At 37.5% G+C, this 21,322-nt stretch overlaps 1 protein-coding gene across 3 annotated transcripts in view; it reads left to right on the forward strand.

Annotated features, from left to right (window-relative positions):
* Positions 1-20,976, forward strand: part of Med23 (mediator complex subunit 23) — a 57,413-nt gene extending 36,437 nt beyond the window's left edge. Inside the window, exons 15-29 of one of the 3 annotated variants that reach the window (XM_017795349.2) lie at positions 1,110-1,252; positions 3,046-3,220; positions 3,976-4,139; positions 6,895-7,019; positions 8,008-8,213; positions 8,306-8,486; positions 9,925-10,095; positions 10,532-10,748; positions 12,261-12,497; positions 13,714-13,879; positions 14,601-14,673; positions 15,995-16,209; positions 17,665-17,785; positions 18,423-18,554; positions 20,146-20,553. In XM_017795349.2, coding sequence (XP_017650838.1) covers positions 1,110-1,252; positions 3,046-3,220; positions 3,976-4,139; positions 6,895-7,019; positions 8,008-8,213; positions 8,306-8,486; positions 9,925-10,095; positions 10,532-10,748; positions 12,261-12,497; positions 13,714-13,879; positions 14,601-14,673; positions 15,995-16,209; positions 17,665-17,785; positions 18,423-18,554; positions 20,146-20,310 — 2,491 coding nt within the window. In that variant the 3' untranslated portion in view covers positions 20,311-20,553. Of the gene's footprint in view, positions 1-1,109; positions 1,253-3,045; positions 3,221-3,975; positions 4,140-6,894; positions 7,020-8,007; positions 8,214-8,305; positions 8,487-9,924; positions 10,096-10,531; positions 10,749-12,260; positions 12,498-13,713; positions 13,880-14,600; positions 14,674-15,994; positions 16,210-17,664; positions 17,786-18,422; positions 18,555-20,145 lie in introns of all 3 variants that reach the window. The other 2 variants (XM_008822119.3, XM_008822118.3) reach the window with 2 other exon arrangements.
* The last annotated feature ends 346 nt before the right edge of the window (positions 20,977-21,322 follow it).

The following is a 21,322-nucleotide window of genomic DNA, read 5'->3' on the forward strand; positions in this document are numbered from 1 at the left end:
TATTTGTTTGTTTAATTATTATTATTTTTTGTCTTTTTGAGACAGTCTTCCTGCAGCTCTGGCTGTCTTGGAACCCACTATGTAGACCAGGTAGGCCTTGAACTCACAGAGATCCACCTGCCTCTGTCTCCCAAGTGCTGGGACTACAGGCCTGTGCCACCACAACCGGCTGTTACTTGTATTTTTTATTCAACAATTTTTGAAGGGAGAATTGATGAGCCCTGGAATGTAAAAGTTTTAAGGCTTTTAGTATATTAAATTACACACAAGGACACTTCTAGAGTTGCCTCTGTGTTTTCTAAAAGGCAGAAAAGCATCTGTTGTGTGTGACTAGAACTCAGTTGCCCAGAGAAGCCAAGCTAAGCATGTAGTTAAGGCTTTCACGATGTGGTGGGAAGCAGGTGTTAGTGTGCATGGAGTGTGAGTATGTGGGGACACAAGACACCTGGAGAGTGGGGTTCCATCTTAGACTTCCATTTGGCTAACCTGGGTGGTGGAAGAATGCTGGCCAGTATATCTAGATCTTCACCTTTTTTTGAGAAGGGCTAGGTCCAGCTATTTCTGGTTTTTGGGCTTTTAAGGATTGGTTCAAACTTAAGACAACACTGTATAGGACAAAGAGAACACATCTCTGTGTCTCCAGGCACAGCATTACTTCTAGAAAAGCCATGCTTTTTTTTTTCCCCCCTCAAATGATATTTTGAGATAGAGCATATATATGCTTTTCTTGTATATGTGACAAATTGGAGAAGCCCTATTAGAACGAAATGTTATTTAATCCTCAAATGCACTTAGTTACTTGTTTGAAAAGACAAGCAGGCTGAAAACCATCAAGCATGCTTCTACCAGAACTTGCTTTTCCCTGAGCAGAGGGATCCTAATGCGTATTGATACCCCCAGCCTGAAACACTATAGAAACCACAGTTCTTTTCCAGTTGTGCAGTGCCTTATTACTTAGTGCTCTGAACAGCTTAAATGTGTTAAACGAGTTAAGTCCATTGGAACCATTTCAGTTCAGATTATACTAAGTTGCTGATGAATAACTTATTCCCCTGTATTTATATAGAAAGTATGGGTTTTCATTTTATTCTTTCTTTTTTTCTCCTCAGCCTTATTCACAGTATTGCAACCAGAGTGATAAAACTTGCTCATACTAAATCGAGTGTGGCGTTGGCTCCAGCCCTGGTGGAAACGTACAGTCGTTTATTGGTCTATATGGAAATAGAGTCTTTGGGCATCAAAGGATTTATCAGTAAGACAAAATTTTCTGGTGTTTATAACAGCTAACCCATTCATTAAAGGGTGTTCTTAAGTGCTGGGGATGCAGCAGTGAACAATAGTCATTGCCATCATGAAGCAATACTGTAAGAGGACAGGAAGTAAAGCAAGTAAATGAAAGATGCATGGCCAGAGATGTATGTTAAAGAGAAAACGCAAAAAGGGTGGAAACATGCATTGCTCTCTGTCAGGGGAGGAACGCACATTTTGAAGTAGCATGGTAAGAGAAATGTTTTGGGAGCTCGGAAAAAGTGACAGGATGGTCCTCTCTGTGTAAGCTGACTGTAATTAGAGGCAGCAGTGCTGGCATCAGGTAAATGCCAAGTCTGACGGGTGATAGAGAAGGAGTTTTGTACATTGGATGTTAATATGTCTTTTAGTATTTAGCAGTTCTAAATAGTATGTACTTCCTAATATGAAAGTATTTTCCTGATTCATTTCACCAATACTGTATAAATTTTAACCACAGTAACTCTTCTTCCCAAGTAGTTAAGATGCCAGTCCAGCTTTCTTAGAATAGAAGAAGGAATGAACAAGGACGTTTGTTAGTTTGGGGGTTTGTTTTAGTCTGTAATTTTTGTTTGTTTGGTTTAAGACAGAGTCTTATATAGTCTAGTCCAGGCTGGCCTTTGCTTTGTAGCTGAGGCTGGCCTTGAGCTCTTGATCCTCCTGCCTCTACCTCTCAATTGCTGATTTTACAAGTATAGGATACTGCTGGGTATGGTAGCCCATGCCTTTGATCCCAGCAGTCAGGGAGGCAGAGGCAGGCGGATCTCTGTGAGTTCCAGGCCAGCTAGGGCTACAGGGAGACCCTGTCTCAAAAATATATGATACTATGCCTGGCTTTTTATTTTTTGTAATTAATAAGTGAACATGCCAGTTGCAGTTGTGCGTGCCTGTAGTCCCAGAAGCTCATGTAATTGAGGCAGCAGAATTGCTTAAGAGTTCACAGCCAATCTGGGTGATTGGGGGGGGGGAATTAAATAAATTAAAATACAGACCCACATTAGGAACAGTGATTCTCTGAAAATACTTTTTTAAATGTAGCTGAGAAGTGAGGAAGATTAGAATTTTTTCATATTTCATTTTTCCTTATTAACTTGAGCTTATCAAATTTCAGAAAAGAAAGATTAACTTGGTATTGTATTAAGTTCTGGATTCTGAGTCCCCTCCCCTACAATTAAAGTAGAAAATGTACCTATATTCATTATTTTTAAAATATTTTATTTATTATGTTTATTTTATTTGTATGAGTGTATTGCCTGAATGTATGTGAGTGCACCCATGTCATGCAATGCTGCGGAGGTCAGAAGAGGGCTTCAGATTCCCCTGGAACTAGAGAAGGAAACAGGCATAGAAATGCTAAGTGTCTGCCTGGCAGTAACTAAGAACTGTCAGAGGCAGGATCCAAACACAGGCCACTGGATGTAGATTCTACCAGTACAACCGCTTCTTTTTTTTAACTATTTTATGTGTATGAAGAATTTTGCTTGGGTGTATGTGAATGCACCCATATCATGCAAAACCCATAGAGTCCAGAAGAGGGTATCAGATCCCCTGGAACTGGAGTTAAGGACAGTTTGTAGCCGCCATGTGGGTGCTGGGAATCAAACCTGGGTCCTCTGCAAGAGCAGTCAGTGCTCTTAAACTCTGAGCCAGCCCCAGTATTTGTGTTAAAGTTTTTACATGCATAAAAAGTGTGACGTTCTTCACATATATGCAGATGTATGTCTTTGGTAACTGATGCCTTGGATTGTGTTCCTCCAGGTCAGCTCTTGCCTACTGTCTTCAAGTCTCATGCCTGGGGCATTTTGCACACACTTCTGGAGATGTTCAGCTACCGGATGCACCACATCCAGCCTCATTACCGAGTTCAGCTGCTGAGCCATCTTCATACTTTGGCTGCAGTTGCACAAACAAACCAGAATCAGCTCCATCTTTGGTGAGCACTTACTTGCAGACCACTCGCTTTTCCTTGGATTTATTAGAAACTTGGTTAGAGGCGGGGAACCTTTACCTTATCATACTTTTTAACTTATTTTCCCTAAGACTCTTGTTTCTGAAATATTGTAATTACAATATAGGAGTCCAGTGTTTTAATTGAAATTAATATAGTTGAGTCTTTAGCTTTAGGACCTTTGGACTGAGAATTCATATTTCCAAAGCCTTTGTAATACATTCTAACTTAACTCCTTAGAATACTAGGTTCATATATACCGCATATTATGGTAAAGTATCATTTTGATTTTGTTTTAAATGAAAATATATTTCAGATAGAAAAAAAGCAGTTTGGTGGCAGTGGTGACACGGGGTCTCATGTAGTGTAAACTCACTTTGAATTCAAGTGTAGCAAAAGCAAGACTTGAGCTCCTGATCCTCCAGCCTCTACCACCTAAGTGATAAGCTTACAGGTGTGTGCTGCCATACCCAGTAAAAGTGTACTTATTAAAATGCATAATCTAAGTGAGGTTTTTTTTTTTTTTACTGGCTATAAGCTATATTTTTTCAAATGTGTTCAGATGTCAAATGCTTTCATTCTAAAAATTAGCATCTTAAAGACTTTTAATCAAAGAAAGGAAATGTCTATTTCAGCATAGTGTTTTTACATTTTAATTAGTCATCAGTTGGATTGAACTCCATAATTCTGAACTCATGTGTACAACCTTTTCATGCTTCTTTTGTTTACCTACCTTTCAGTGTTGAGAGCACTGCATTGAGGCTTATCACAGCATTAGGCAGCTCGGAGGTCCAGCCACAGTTTACACGTTTCCTTAGTGATCCCAAAACAGTGCTGTCAGCAGAATCTGAAGAACTGAACCGAGCCTTGATATTGACCTTAGCCAGAGCAACTCACGTCACAGGTACAGTGGGCCATGCAGGCAACATTAACAGATAAAGTACTGTAATTCTGTTGATCATTGTGGGGAGAATGACTAGAGGTACTTTTCATTTGTTCAAGAAAAGCTGGTTGTTTTGGTATCAGTTTAAGATCAGTTATTAATGAAAACTCTTGTGCATGATAGCTCCAACTAGATTGAACCCCAGTTCTTTAGCTAGCTTACATAATTTTAGTTTTTAGTTAGTTTATATATTTTTACAATTTATTTTGATTTTACGTGTGAGGATGTTGCCTGCATGTTAAGCACAACAATGTTGTGAAGTGCCAAAGGAGGCCAAAAGAGGGCACCAAATCATTTGGTATTGGAGTTAAGAGTGTTATGTGGATGCCGGGAACTTGCCTTCAGCAAGAGCAGCCAGTGTTCTTTAACAGCTGAGCCATCGCTCCAGCCCCTAGCTTACATAACTTTGATGTAGTAGTTCTTAAGGGTTTCATGACTGCTTCATTAAAACTTGAAATTCTCTAAGAATTTATGAACTTTTATCTGTACAAAGATAAGTATAGATTCATAATTAAAATGGAGAAGTTTGGGGCTGGAAAGCAATGACTCAATAGTTAAGAACACATGTCGTTCTTACTGAGACCAATATTTGGTTTCTACCACCCATGTCAGGTGACTCACCACCGCCACCTGTAACTCCAGATCCGAGGGATCCAATATCCTCTTCTAGCTTCTGCAAGCACCTGCACTCATGTGCACATACTCCTACACAGAAATCATACTTGAAAATAAAGTAAATATTTTTTGAAAGAACTAAAATGGAGTTTTTAAAAATGTTGATTAATTTAAAAATAATGCAGCATGAACATTAGCATAAGTTACATTTTTATAAAAAAGTATTTTCTGTAGCAAAACTTTAGGAGAAGTGGTGCTGCTGTTTTGAATTTTTTGTGTTACCCTTTATGTCTGTTATAAAGAACATAGGTGGAGTCTCCAGTCTGCTTCTGAGGATATATATCTGCTTAATATGTTAATGTTATTTCAGTTAAAGTAAATGAAGAAAATGTGTCCTTTCACAGATATGTAAATAGGAAAGGAAATAATAATAGGTTTTTCAAATAATGATCACTGTTCTTTGAAATTATATCAAAATTAAATAGTGGTAGTTTCTTAAAGATAAGCTGTAGTATGAAATCCAAATCCTGTCAGTGAACTTTTTCTAGTTTGCTGTATTATAATTAGCCCGATTTTTACATTGAAGTCATTTTTAGCACAGATATACTATGTAACTATGATTTGGTCATTTGGAAAATATTGGTTCACTGGGGTATGTAGTTTAGCAAATGTTGACACATTTCATAATATAGTATGGTTTCAGAAAATATGTGTTAATATCACCATAAATTTCATAAGAAAAGTCTTGGAAAATAGTCACACTAATGATAGTGGAGACAATTTTACTAGTTCTGGTTTTTATCTGAAACAAAGTTTTTATCATTACTAAAAGGTACTGTCATTTGTTTTCAAGTGACATGCTGGCTTTATTGATTTTCAAGAAAATGTCAGCTAAATGTTTATACCTGAGTAATTGCAAAGTTTATTTTATTTTTGTCAAATATTCTTTCACAAAATGGAAATTCATGAAAAACAACGAATTTAACTTGGCACTCAATCACACAAGTGGTCTATCTCAAGACACCCCAGACTTTGTAACATTTTGTGTGTACTTTCCATTCTGCCACATAAAGTATTAAAAATGAGACAAGATATAATAATTTTACAGCTTCCTTCAGCAATATTTTTATTCATTTTTAATTGACATATAAATACTGTACCTACTTACCAGATACTGTGTGACGTTTCCAAACATGCACATTGTACAGTGCTCAAATCAGGGAACATATTTACCTGATCAGGTTTCATCTCTTTGTGATAAAAACATTCAAAGTCTTTTTCTGCTAACTTTTTAAAAAAATAATTGTAAGTGTATTGTACATTAGTAGTGATACTTGTAACTGAAACACGTTTTCCTTGTTGCCGTCATATGCTGTAGAATAGAGTGACCATGAGGGTAGTCTGGCCCCATCCTTGATTGTTCTGAGAGCCAGCTGTTTACCACCATTGCTTTTGAATAGCTTTGAGTTTATGAAATCCTTGAAAAGACCTTAAGACTCAGTACGGTAGCACAGTCCTATAGTCCTAGCACTTGGAGGGCTGAGGCAGGAGGATTGTAAATTTGAGGCTAACCTCAAATAAGTGAGACCCTGTCCCACAAAAACAAAAGGAAAGACGTTGGCTGATTAAGGGATCAACAGACCACATTTTTAGAACTGTTTTAAAAAAGAAAAAAAAAAGATAAGAATTAATTCAATTCCAACTACATTTTAAAATGTAAACTATTATTTGGTATAAGTAAGCATTTCTGACAGAGATTTATACATGTAACATTTAAAACATATATTTGTTCCGATCACCAAAATAAAACATATACTTTCTCAATTCTGTTCTCTTGGCTCAATAAAGAACTCATTAAAAATAAGAGTGGAAAAGATTTAAAATGTCTTTGCACTAAGTACACTCATATTTAAGAAAATCCATGTCACTTCTAATCCTCTTAAAGTAAGAAAATTTAGGTCCTAAATTATCACTCAGTAAGCAGTGATTGTACTGCACTGAAATCCCTCAGTGTACATACTTGGTTTTTGTTTTCATTGTAATATATTTGGTAGTTTGTGTATATGATCATGTATATCTGACTCACATCTGTTTATTTTAGATTTTTTTACAGGCTCTGATTCAATCCAGGGAACTTGGTGTAAAGATATACTTCAGACCATCATGAATTTTACTCCTCATAATTGGGCTTCACATACCCTTAGTTGTTTTCCAGCCCCCCTACAGGTGATTTGGTTTTGAATTAGGTATTGATAAGGTATTGAGTGTATATAAAAATCTTTCTTCCAGTCACCGTGGCTTCCTAAGAAGTCACTAGATTTGGTGACGTCTGAAGAAAATAAATTAGCTTTTATTTCCTTTTTGAAAATACTTGCTTTTACTTCTAAACGTCTCTTGGGTTGCTTCTCATCCTATTTAGAATTGGATATGTTTCTGAAAATTAGTTATTATGGTTTCATTTTCATAGTTAACAATTTTAGAATGTCACAAAAATTAACATATTGCCTCAAAAAATCTTTTATAGCACCAAAATGGAGAGAAATGTACTTTAATGGAGCTTTACAGAGTACATAGATATTAAACTTGACTGTTTTGATTTTTTCACTATTTAGCATAATTATATCTGTGGCCTTATGTTAAAGAGAAAGACAAACTTCATTTATCTTGTACTTTTAGAGAAGATTTAAGGCATAATGGACATTGGTTTTCCTTGACCTCTAACAGGGTGAAGCAGTGATTCTCACACTAACCACATTCATCTGGAAGGCTTGCTGAGCTAATCTCTGAATCCTAATCCCAGAGTTTCTGGTTCAGTAGATCTGGGATAGGGCCTGGGGAGTGACTGACACTCCTGGTCTGCACTACAGTCTGAGAACCACTGGCCTAATGTAGTAGATTTTCCTTATAGTGACACTAAAACATGTAACTGAGGAAGTAGACACATTTTTTTTTCCTCCTTCCATCAAAGATTAGCAAGAAAATGATTGAGGAGACTTTGAATTCTGCTTGCTTGCAATTTCTGTTTGGGAAATCTAGGAAACTACTAGACAAGCCTACGTATTTTCTGGGTATAGAAATTCAGGCCTTAGTTACTGATTTACTCAAGATTAGGTTTTTTTAATGTCAGAACCAAATGTAGAATGGTTCTTAATTGCACATATCCACTACTCTTTTTATTCTGGCCAATGAGATAAACTTTTGGTCTTGTTTTTAGGCATTCTTCAAGCAAAATAATGTACCTCAGGAAAGTCGTTTTAATTTGAAAAAAAATGTCGAAGAGGAGTATAGGAAGTGGAAGTCAATGACGGACGAAAATGAAATCATTACTCAGTTTTCTGTGCAAGGCTTTCCTCCCCTTTTCCTCTGTCTACTCTGGAAAATGCTCTTGGAAACAGATCATATTAGTCAGATTGGCTATCGGTGAGTAAAAAGCCTAGATTTGTAGTCTGTGTGCCAAACAGTAATATCCAAATAAGAATAGAGTTTGGTTTTTTTCACTCTTTCCCTTTTAGAGTATTAGAGAGAATTGGGGCCAGAGCCTTGGTGGCCCACGTTAGAACATTTGCAGATTTCCTGGTATACGAGTTCTCTACATCTGCAGGAGGTCAGCAACTCAATAAATGCATTGAAATTCTTAATGACATGGTATGGAAGTATAACATTGTTACACTGGACAGATTAATTCTCTGCCTGGTAAGAATAAATACATTTTTAAGCCTTCTATCCTCTTTTGAATCAAATTGTGTGAGTGTTAGATCTTGTGCTTATTTCCTGTGTGTGGTTCAAAGAATTTAATGGATTTATACTGTAATCAAGCTTCCTTAAAGAATAAGAAATTTCTGAATTTCTTCATTGAGTGAATATTGAATATCTACTATTGTATTCACAGAAGCTACAGAAGTAAATAAAATATTTTCTGGCCTTGTGATGCTCTGAAATATAAACAGTTAGACTCTGAGTTGATTCTCAGAGGAGGTTCCCGTAGGGACAAGAAATAATAAAAAGTCATTGTATTTATTCTGGAGTGCTAGTTAGTATAACCATCTCTGTTCACTTTGGTAGCCATAATCCTAACTCTTTCTGATGACTACCCAACCCTGCCATCTTACTTTGGCTCCTGGTTTTTAGTGTATTCCAAGCAAAATTTTAAGAAAAGACTGAATCAGATTAGAAAACTATGCATTTTTAAAAATATAGTAGTGGCTGGGTATGGTGATACATGCCTGTAATCCTATCAGAAGCAGGAGAATTGTCACACGTTCAAGACTAGCTTAGTCTATATAGAGAGTTCCAGACCAACCCAGGCACAGTGGTGATATTTGTAGTGGCTTAGTTCATTAACATTGACCTCCTATTTGTGAGACATCAATATAAAGGTAGTTGTAGTTGGGGAACTAATGCAGTTTTTATCAGTGCTCTGATTAGCTTTCTAATGTGGTGCTAAAAACACTGACCAAAACCAACTTGGGGAAGAAAGAGTTTATTCACCTTTGGCTTCAGTTCATCATTGTGGGGAGCCAGGGCAGGAGCTGAAGCACAGACCATGGAGGGCTGCTGCTTACTGACTTTCTCCCTTGGCCTGTGCTCAGCCTGCTTTCTTATATAACCCAGGACCATCTGCCTATGGATGGTACCACCCACAGTGGGCTGGGCCCTCCTGTATCACTCAGCAATTGAGAATGTGCCCCACAGACGTGACCACAGACCAGTCCAACGGAAGGAATTCCTCAGTTGAAGTTCTCTCTAGCCAGGCATGTCAAGTTGACAACTGAAGCTATCCAATATAATCAGCCACAGTTAAATAAAGGATAAGGTAGAGGTGTAGGGAAAATATTGTCATAAAATCTTGAATATCACATCACCCTAGGTGATGGATTGTTGCGGATAGATTTCATTTCAAAAAGTAAAGGTGGACATCTCTAGCAGAATAAATAATGAGCCAAAACTGGCCAGAAAAATTCAGATATGCTTTAGGAATGATGAATAATTGGTTGGGGGCAGATGAGATATTTAAGAAAATTCTAATGACAGTAAAAATTTTATAGTATTAAAATTTAGAGTACCAAGTGGCAGAAGTATACTTTTGTCCAAATTGGACATTTTTACTTAATTTTTCTGTTGTTTTCCAAAGGCCATGCGCAGTCATGAAGGAAATGAAGCCCAGGTTTGTTATTTCATAATTCAGTTGCTGCTACTCAAACCAAATGACTTTAGAAATCGAGTGAGTGACTTTGTGAAGGAAAATTCCCCAGAGCACTGGCTCCAGAATGACTGGCACACCAAGCACATGAACTATCACAAGGTACTAACTTCAGTTAGTAGTTCAGATATCCTTTTAGAGCTGCTCCAGGTGGGTGACTACTTGATTTCTCTGTTTTCTTTGTGGTTTTATTGTTTTCTTTGTAGTTTCTATGGAAGCAAAGAAGTCTAAAATTATGTAATGAACTAAAGAGAAATCAAGACTTCACTTTTAGTAGACATGGTTATTTAGAAAAGGAAGAAAGGTACAGTATAAAGTGATTCCTTGAAGAGGCTGGTGCATAGGTGACTGGGGGAGCTTATGGTTAGCCTGGACCAGGCCCTGGGTTCAAACCCCAGCACCAACAAAATCAAAGATTTCTAGTTTCTTGCTTGCTTGTTTTTGTTTTTGATCTAAACATTTTCAGCCTTATGTAGCTCTTTTAAGAGAATTTTTCAAACATGCGCTAATGTTTTCTATCTCCTCTTCACATCCACAGAAATATCCAGAGAAGCTATATTTTGAAGGGCTGGCAGAACAGGTTGACCCTCCTGTCCCGATTCAGTCCCCCTATCTGCCCATCTATTTTGGAAATGTGTGTCTCCGGTTCCTCCCAGTATTTGATATTGTAATCCACAGATTTCTAGAATTGCTCCCAGTATCCAAATCACTGGAGACTTTACTGGACCATCTAGGAGGCTTATATAAATTTCATGGTGAGCTTTTTCAAATTTTAATACCATCTAATATCTTCATGAACAAAAGTGGGCTGGACATTGTATGTTGTACTGGTGGGTCTGCAGGTTTTATTTTATGTGTGTTTAAAGTGTTTGAGAATCATGCTATGGAATGATGTCATGAAAATTAAGATACACAGCATTAAAAATACAAGTTTTGAGCAGAGTGATTTTACTGTAAACTAAATGGATCTTGGCAGGCTTCTTGGATAGGTTGGATTTGAACTGCGATACATGTGGTTTTTATGAGGAGAGGGGACAAGAGAGTACACTGACCATAAAGGATCATGTGGAACATTGTAATGATAGGGAAAAAACAAGACCTGTTTGAAGAAAAAATGCCGCATTGGATTGAATTGAGAATGTTTACCTGGGAATTTTAAAAATAAGGCTGGAAAAGGAGAACGTACCTGACTGTAAGATCACATTAAATACCAGTTTTGATTTTATTGGAAATTTTTGGGTAAGACCATGGGATGGAAAATTCTTTTAGAAACTGAGGCCAAGTATCATGTGCAGCCTATCTTAGGAGGATGGCTTTTCAGAGACAATATCCAAGCTCCCATATGTGATTAATATTGAAAAAAGACATGTGTACTGGATGAGAAAAGGACAGGCGATCGAGAAAGCAGGAATGGGACTTAGGTGACTGGCTGTTAAGAGATTATTGAAAGAAAATATCAAAGACAACCCTGCAGTCCTGAGATTGAGTACTGCTTAATGGTGCAGTCAGTACTACCCATGTGAAGGTCTTAGAATAGCCACTGTAGGAACAAAGTATATTTGTTCAGTTCTTAGTCCTGATCTAAGACGTCTTTCTGAAAAGCAGAAGAATACAGAATAAGTATAAGGTTCAAGGGAGCATTTCTTAACAAAACTTTTAGATTAGGTAGTATATGAACATAGTACACACTGGGTACACAGTAAAAAGTCCCATTCCTGTCTTCCAGCCAGTCATTCTCTGTAAGCAACCTCTGTTACTAATCTCTTAAGTATCCTTACATACTATGTTTGGGTTTTTCCTTCTTTGTCTGTTTTTATTTTTTTTCTTTTGTTACAAATAAAATGAACACAGAATTCTCTACCATGATTTTTCTGTGTTGTATGTGTTAAAGTTGATCATTTTTATTAGCACATAAAGCCCTGCCTTGTACCTATAATAATTTATCAGTCCTTTTTAATGACTGTGTTAGCTGTCGCTAACCTTTTGTGAGTGGAAACAGGACTACATGTGACCTTTCTTGCTCTGTGTCATTTTTGCATGATAAATTTCCAGAAGTGAAATTGCTTATTCAGAGTATGAACACCCTACAATACGTGTATTATTGGGAATCTTCTGCCTGTTTTGAGATTAAAATAGTCTTTTTATGCAATTGCCCAGCGGGTGAAGTAGTTTGTAATCTGAGCTGTTTCTTGGTAGTACTGAAAGCGTACAGTTTAACCTGTCAGTAATGTGATAAACATTATGGTGACCTATTTTCTTCTTGGCAGATCGACCAGTGACTTATCTGTACAATACTTTGCACTATTATGAAATGTGCCTGAGAAACCGTGACCATCTCAAACGAAAGCTTGTCCATGCAATCATTGGCTCACTCAAAGATAATCGGCCACAGGGCTGGTGTCTCAGTGACACTTACCTGAAGCATGCTATGAATGCCCGCGAGGACAATCCTTGGGTTCCAGAGGACTCCTACTATTGCAAGCTGATTGGTAGACTGGTAGATAATATCCTTTCTTCTGTGATTTCCCCCCCCCCCCCAGTGTTTCCATAAATAACATTATTTCAGTTTATGAGATTTTTTTTTTCTTCTCAGGGTAATATTTTTATATATCTCAAGTCTTCATTTTTTTTTCTTTGAAGAGAAAAAAAGTTTTTTAAAAAGACGTGTTGCTCAGACTGTCCTTGAACACTCTTGACTCAAGCAATCTTCCTGCCTCAGCTTCCCCAGTAACTAGGACTGTAAGTGACATCTTTGCACCCACCTTCAAGTCTTTTGATGATTATTTTTATTTTTACCTCTGTTATGAGTTGGAAATCTTAAATTAGCAACATCATGCCAGACAGGTGGAAATTCTCTCCATTAACATGTAAATTTAATGTAGATTTTATAGACGTTTATTTTAAAGAAGGAAGTCTGTTTTTGATGTTAATATTATATTATAGTACAGATAGCAGTTTGCTACTAGAGAACATTTGTCTTACTGCTTTAAATCCTCAAAAACACATGTAGTGGTACACACTTGAAATCCCAGCACTTGGGGGCAGAGGTGGGAGGATTTCCAAAACTTCAAGACCAGCTTGGTCAGCATAGTTAATTGGAGGCCAACCAGGGCTTCATAGCAAGACCCTGCCTCAATTAATAAATAAATCCTTGAATATAATACTGATGTTAGTAGACAGTGTTAAAACTTTTAGTGAAAAGGCTGTTGTATTGATATTTTTATCTCTTCACTTTGATTTTATGTTTTCAGTTATCAGCAGAGAATGTTTATAGACCATACTAAAGTAGAGAAACCATATAAATTAACATGACTTATTTTCCTAAACAAAGCAATATATTTCCTAAGTAAAAGGGTTACTCATTATAATTTTCATAAAAACTTGTCCTGTGTCTGTGAAAGAAATGGGCTGATGAAGCCTGGGATTTCCCTGGTGGCATTTCCTGCATTCCAGTATCTTAGTTATAAAAGCCCACCTGTAAGACCAACCCCTTGTTCTTTATGAGTGATTGCTATCAGTGTCCTTCAGTCATGTCAAATATACTTGTATTGATTTGTATCATGTGTCCCTTAATCAGTTACTTCTTGACAGCCCATAATCTGATAAATTGATAATCAAATGAGATGCTTACATAGAAAACATGAAATCTGTAAAGCATTCTATATATGTGAGTCATTAATCTCAGAATAATCAAGTTGTTATTGCCTTAACCATTTGCACCAATGGCTGGAAAGTCTCCTGGTCCCTTCCCAAACTGTGACTGGAGATTCAATGAGTTCCCCAACCCTGCAGCCCATGCTCTGCATGTCACTTGTGTGGAACTCATGGCTTTAGCGGTTCCAGGCAAAGATGTTGGGAATGCCCTTCTGAATGTCGTCCTGAAAAGGTCTGTGTTCTTTTTCTTGCAGTAAGAGCCTCTGTTTCTTAAGAGAGTGATACTTTATTGGGGAACCGTTAGACAAGCCTGTGCCCTAAACCATGCTCCCTGCATAGCAACTGTCTTTTGGTTCCTGCTCTCATCTTTGTGATGTAGGTAAAAGGGAGTGATTGCTGGCCAGGTTCAGAAGACCTACATCATCCCCACTGGCACTCTACATCACCTGTTTGATATTTAATTTAGGAATAATGTTAATGTGCACTAACAATCCTCTTTAAAGATCTTCAGGGTCTGGGGCTGTATGTCTAAGTCCCTGGATATAATGATTGGGAAAAAGTATAAATTAGTTGAAATAGACTGGGCATGGTGGTAAACACTTTTAATCCCAGCATGTGAGGCACAGGCAGGTGGGTCTCTGTGAGATCTAGGCCAGCCTGGTCTATCTAGCAAGTTCCAGGACATCTGGGGCTACAGGGAGAACCTCAAAAATGAACAAAAAAATTGAAGCAGTATTTTCAGTCTTACAGCTCTTGTTAAAGGACACCAAAAAAAACCCAAAGGTTTATTTTGTGTATATTAAATTTTTTTCATTAAAAAGTTTGTTCGTTTTTGGAATAGATAGATTGTCAGTTGTCTAAATTACATGTGTTTTCAAAATAAGATCCATCGTCAACCATATAAAATGTCTTTATAAGTTTACATTTGTTTTGTTTTTCCTGTCTGCTTGCAGTCAGCCTTTAGTGCCAAGAGAGAACATTACCGCATGGATGAATGCAATTGGTTTGATCATCACTGCCCTACCAGTGAGTTCATAATTGTAATTTATACTCAGTGAGGAAATACAACTATTTTTGTTGACCAAGAAAAAAAAAAAAAAGAATGGATACAGAATAAGCTTTTAACAGGTCATCATGCAAGCTAATGAAACATTTCTCTTTTTTTTAATTTTATTTATTTTTATTTTATGTATATGCATGTATTGCCTGCCTGCAGGTAAGTGCACCTGTGTCATGCAGTGCCCATGGAGGACAAAAGAGGCTGTCAGATCCCCTGGAACTGGAGTTGCAGACAGTTGTTAGCTGACACGTGGGTGCTGGGATTCAAACCTGGGTCTTCTGTAAGAACAGCCAGTTTTCTTAACTGCTGAGCCATCTCCATCCCAACATCTCATTTTTTAAAGTCTTTCATATCACTACTCTTTTAAAGAAAGTTACAGTGAAGGCTGGGGATATAGCTCAGTTGGTAGAGTGCCTACCTAACATATAGAAGGCCATGGGTTCCATCTCTAATACCATATAAGTTGTGTATGGTGGCACACATCAATAATCCAAGCACTTGAGAGGTAGAGGCAGGAGGATGAAAGGTTCAAAGGTCATCCTTGGCTACATAGTAAGTATGCACACACAATTACATTGACTCTTTTCCCATTCTACTTCCATTCTGAATGTATCTGCTAGATTTACAGATCTCTACACTGTCTGTCCAGCTTTCATTTTTACCTCATAATATGATCTACTTTGTCCACTTAACACGTTCTCTATCCAGAGCCATTCCTCATGGACATTATGCTTGTTGAGAAATGTTTTAGTTCTGGTATGTTAGTAAATAAGATATCACGCCAAAGCTCCTCTTCTTCCATCATCTGCTAGCTCAAGTCCTCCTTCCCTGTCTTCTCCAGCTCATAGGAATTACTGAGGCCATTCCATTGTCCCTTGTATCTTTAAGTAGTATTGATTAGCAGAGTGCTTTCTAAACTTATTTGGATAGTTCTGTGAGTCAGTTTTTTTTTTATTTATATACTTTCACAATATAGTTCCATGCATTTCTTATTTTTACATCTGTACCAATGTTGTCTGTATAGTAAATATTGATAAAGTCAGTTTACCCTGTGATAAATATCAGACACTAAATAAGCATGTATGGAGCCTCTGAACTTACAGTTACATCTCCCCAAGTTAATTTGACCAGTTAGAAAGCTACTCAGCTCTGTTTCAGACTCTCTGTTACAGACAAACTGGATAAATGAAAAACTTAAAAGGATGTGAAAGTGATGGTAGTGTGTAAGCTTTGGGGTCAGACACTGGACGAGTGGAATTTTTTTACCAGACTCCTCTGATTTTAAAGGAGCCATATTGGATTGTCCTTCACGATCGAATTGTGAGTGTTATCAGCAGTTCAAGCCTGACGTCGGAAACAGAGTGGGTCGGCTATCCATTCCGCCTCTTCGACTTCACCGCTTGTCATCAGTCCTACTCAGAGATGAGCTGCAGCTATACACTAGCTCTCGCACATGCTGTGTGGCACCACTCCAGCATCGGGCAGCTTTCCCTCATTCCGAAGTAAGCGTTAGAGTTTCTTAAAGAAATTTGGCTGCTTTCTTAAATCCGATTTACAGGTTAGGCATGTTTCTCATCCATGAGAATTGGCAGTTAAGTGTGTTTTAGATACGTGGACTTCCTGGTTCATCAGAAAACCCCTTATTTCAGAATTGAATTTTAAAATTTTCTTACATATGCAAGATGTAACTGGCATCCCATTTTCCACTGTGGTTTCAGAAGCTTAATCAAATTCATGCTTTTCCCAGAGTTTATCACAGAAATTACCTTTTGAACTGAAAAACTGGAGTCAATCTATTTTCAGATTATTTTTCTTGACCATAAAATTGGTATTACCTAGATTCAAATTTCATAAGCATGGCATTTGCATTAATTCTTTTAAGTAATTCACCTGTCATTTAATAATAGTTGTACTTTAAAAAAAATTTTTTGATTTATTCTTATTTTATGCGTAAGAGTGTTATGTCTGCTTGTATGTAAGTGCACCTGTATTGTGCAGTGCCCTTGGAGGACAGAAGAGAGTGTCACATCCCCTGGAACTGGAGTTAGAGACAGTTATTAGCCATCTTGTGGGTGCTGAGATTCGAACCCCAGTTTTCTGCAACAGCAGCCAGTGCTCCTAACTGCTGAGCCATCTCTCCAGCCCCTGATAGTTGTACTTTTTAAGAATTACTTTTAAGGGGGCTGGAGTGATGACTCAGCAATTAAGAGCATTGGCTATTCTTGCAGAAGACCCAGGTTCCAATCCCAGCACCCACATGGCAGTTAACAACTGTCTGTAACTCCAGTTCCAGGGGATCTGACAGCCTCTTCTATCCTCCACAGGCATTGCATGACACAAGTGCACTTACCTACACACAGGCAATACACTCATACACATATAATAAAAATAATAAATAATTTTAAAAAATACTTTTAAATATGAAGTAATTTATTTCAGTTATCAGTCAAAAAAGGAAGTGGCAGTGAGATATGTAAGGTTAATTAGAAGTATTACCGTTACTGGGATGGGGGGAGCACCACAAATAGTGCCTCCTATGTAAACATAAGAACCCGAGTCCCCAGCACCCACATAAAAAGCCAGTCATGGCTGCTGGCCCCTGTAACACCTGCGCTGTTGGGGACAGGGATAAGAGGGTCACTGGAGCTTGTTGGCTGCCAGCCTAGCTCCAGATTCAGTGACAAAGGAAAGTGATGGAACAGGATACCTGATCTCTTCCTCTGGCCTCCATGTATGCACACTGCAGCCACACTCATGCACATATATGACACATATATACCTCCCCACACATATATACACGTGTACACAAAAAGAAATAGTATTGTTACCAAAACTAAAAGGAACAAATCATAAATTTTGTAAGTCTTTTTAATACTTTTATAAATACTGTATTATCATAAATCCAAAGAATTGAACTGACTTCACAAGAGGTCTGTATTCTTATCTTCAAACTTTAGGTTTCTCACTGAAGTACTTCTTCCTATAGTGAAGACTGAATTCCAGTTGCTTTATGTGTATCATCTTGTAGGACCATTTTTACAAAGATTTCAGCAGGAGAGAACTCGGTGTATGATAGAGGTAAAATATGATCTGATATAATGTAAGTTCTGAAAGATCTATTTCTTGACCATCTTTTTTAAATGAAGGTCACAGCCATTAGTAGTGAAATCAGTTTAGTAGGACTTAATGTTCCTGTAATGAATTTGGTGTTGGGTGTGTTGAACTGGAGATGCAGAGAAGGCCTGTCATCAAGGTTGGAGACAAAGTTAAGGACGCAGAAGTACGTTTGAGAATTTACAGTGTGGAGAAATTAACCAAAATCATGAAACTGGATGAAATCAAGCACTTTATAAAGAAAAACACAGAGAAAGAAAGTGAGCCAGGAATAGAACCTTGAGAAACATTAGCTACCAAATGGAACTAGGAAGATGCAAGCCTAATAAGCATCCTTGGAGTGCATTTATTCCAGAGATAGCACTAGACAGGGGGATCATCTGTCTCCTGATTTTAAGCGAAAAACTAAATTGTGAAGAGAAATTCTAGTTAGGCCATTCTGTAGCAGTGTGATTCCACTATAAACATAGGCAGACTCATGGTTCCTCTGCATAGAGATGCATGACCTGTGACTGCCCCTCACACCTGCCAGCCCCATGTGCTAGTATGGTGGAGCCAGCTGAACAGTCATTCAAATAACCTTCCATTGTCTATTGCATAGATTGGTGTGGCATTTTATGACATGCTGTTGAATGTAGACCAGTGTAGCACCCACTTAAATTACATGGATCCCATCTGTGACTTCCTGTATCACATGAAGTATATGTTTACTGGTGACAGCGTAAAGGAGCAAGTAAGTTAAATTATCTTTTATTGATGTTTGACTTATCAAATTGAAATGCACAGTGATAAACTTTTTCTGTTTGAGTGACTATCTGAGTTGGTGTCTGACCTTTAAGGCCATTATTCTAGATATAGTGGTAAAACAAATAATTGCTTACACTTTTCTCCCTTGATATTTACAACAGAACATCTGAAAAACCCTAAGGGGTTAATTAATAGTACTCTCGTCCGGGAAAAGCAGTGTGGAGTAGCTACTAAAGAGACCCCAGAGGTGATGTGCTCTAAGTGTAGGAGGCCCCACTCTCCCCACTGGTGGAAACACTCTGGACACGGAATAGTTAGTAGCATGGCCAGAAGTCAGGCTAGACTGAGCAAGAGACTGGCTTGAAGAGCATGGGAATTCTTAACCTGAGGGACAAAGTGCTAGGGAATGTTCACATCCCCGCTGTTTGGAGGGCTTCCATCTGGAGTATTAGATTTGCTCTGTGGCCCATAAAACAGCATAAGCATTGTAGTGAAGTTAAAGGGATATGGAACAACTTAGTGTATGAAGACATACTTCCTACTCCAGGTGACTGAAAGCAGGAAAGACCTCTGTGGGTCATACATGTGTTTCATATGTGTAGGGTCAGTCTGAGCTGTTCTAGAGGGGTGGATGAGAGGCACGTAGGGAAAGTACATCGCCTTCCCAATACTTGAATGCTCTTCCCCCCTCTTTTTTTTTGATGGGGGGCATTTTTTTCAAACTTGGCTCTGTTGGTTTCAGGTTTTGGTTTTTGCTTAACTAGCCTATATTAACTATACAAAGTAAGCAGTTTCATTGTAAGTTTCCTTTACCTTCTGAGTGCTAGAACCTGAGGGTTCTTCTCTTGGATCCCGGGCTAGGAAGACATGACTCCTTTCTGCCTTGGGAACATAGAGCAAGTTAACATGTTCCTCCCATCAAAGAATATGTCTCTCTCTGTGTCTCCTTTTGTTAAAATACAAGACATGGGGAGAACTGATCAGTGATTTTTTTTTAAAACAAAAATATATTTTTATATTTGGGCTTAAGAAATTTTGACACAGGAATAAAGAAAAAATACTGTCAAACTGATCTTTCCTCAGATCAAAGAGCATTTGAGTAAAGCTAAAAAATCTGTGAAACTATGGGATACATGTATGTCCTTAAAACATTTTCTGACTGAATTCTAAGTATAAATCAAAATGAAAAAATTGGATTTGTAGATAAATGTTGCAAATGTGAGTTATCCAGACAACTTTAAAATATATCCAAGTTGTTGGATGTTTAAATTTCCAGTGGAAACTATTCTAGTTGATGATAGCAGAATGACCAGTTAACTAAATAAGTGGTAAGTTCTTGTATATGCATATATGTGTATCTATATGCACATATGCACACATGTGTATACCACTACATATATAAAATATGTGCAGGAGGAGAATATGTGTTCTATGTAAGAAGAAAAGAATTTCATCTACTTTTGCATGTATAGGAACTTCCCATCCACCCACATCCCTCTCTAGCATACTGTTTCAGGATACTGTAAGTCATTTCATTAAAGGTGGCAAATATTTTTTATTGTATTCTCATTTCTTAGGTAGAGAAGATTATCTGTAATTTAAAACCAGCTTTAAAGCTCCGCCTTCGATTCATCACACACATTAGCAAGATGGAACCAGCAGTGCCTCCACAAGCCTTAAACAGTGGGTCTCCAGCGCCTCAGTCTAACCAGGTGCCAGCGACCCTGCCAGTGACTCAGTAAAGCCAGAGACACTGATAAGGATCACATCTGCCTGTGAAAGGGACTGGAGTGTCTCCTCAATCTGAACACTGTGTGCTGTTGGGATGTATAGAAGTGACAGCATGTTCATGTTCAGATTGGCTTATTTTGATTCAAATATTGAATCTTTTGACACCTTATAATTCCCTTCTCCCTGTCTGTATTTTTATCTCTACGAGATTAAGAAGCTACCTGTTGTTCACACTCATAACTTTCTTTTAGAGCCTCTCAGGAACACAGAGGCGTCTGTAGTCCAGTGGTTTTTAAACAAACACCCTCAGTCTTTCCCATTTCAGTTGTTTTAATTATGGTGATAAGTGACATCTTTACTTTTTATGTACATTATTTTAAAGACACAACAAATGTAAAATGCTCACTACCCTTTTATACAGAATGTCCTTTGGTGCATCTTCACAATAATAGAGTTATTTTTTTTTCCAAGATTCATATTCATTTTTAACTGGCTGTAAAACTTCATTGTAAATTTCCAAATAAATAATCTAAGGTTTCTACCAGGGCCGACTGGCAGTTTTGTTTTGTTTTTTTAAAACTTTGCTTTGGACTTAACGTATAAAATGAGTTAGAAGTCATGTGAAGAAATAACAACTGAAAATGTATAGATTTGAATAAAGCCGTGCTCAAATTTGATTCCTGGTCTGTTTTTGAAAATAAGTGATTTTTTTAGGTTCATACTCATTTGGCAGGTAATAGGATTCTTCAAATACTGTGAATATTTATAATCTCAAAATTTTTAAATATAGTATACATTTTTGTTTGAGGGTTAGATTTTGAGAAACCTTACTATTTGGGGGGGAAATGGCATTTTGTAAAACTTGAAAACTAGTAAAGTCTGTTGAATAATAAACTGTCTGATTTCTTTGATGATGCAATTTGCCCTTCAAACTTTACTGTCTTTTTATGTATTTATTTATTTATTTTGAAGCAGGGAGGCAGGATCTCCCTGTAGCCCCAGCTGGCCTGGAATTCACTGTGT

Source organism: Nannospalax galili, unplaced genomic scaffold, assembly GCF_000622305.1.
Source record: "Nannospalax galili isolate Female #2095 unplaced genomic scaffold, S.galili_v1.0 scaffold186, whole genome shotgun sequence".
Lineage (NCBI taxonomy): Eukaryota > Metazoa > Chordata > Mammalia > Rodentia > Spalacidae > Nannospalax > Nannospalax galili.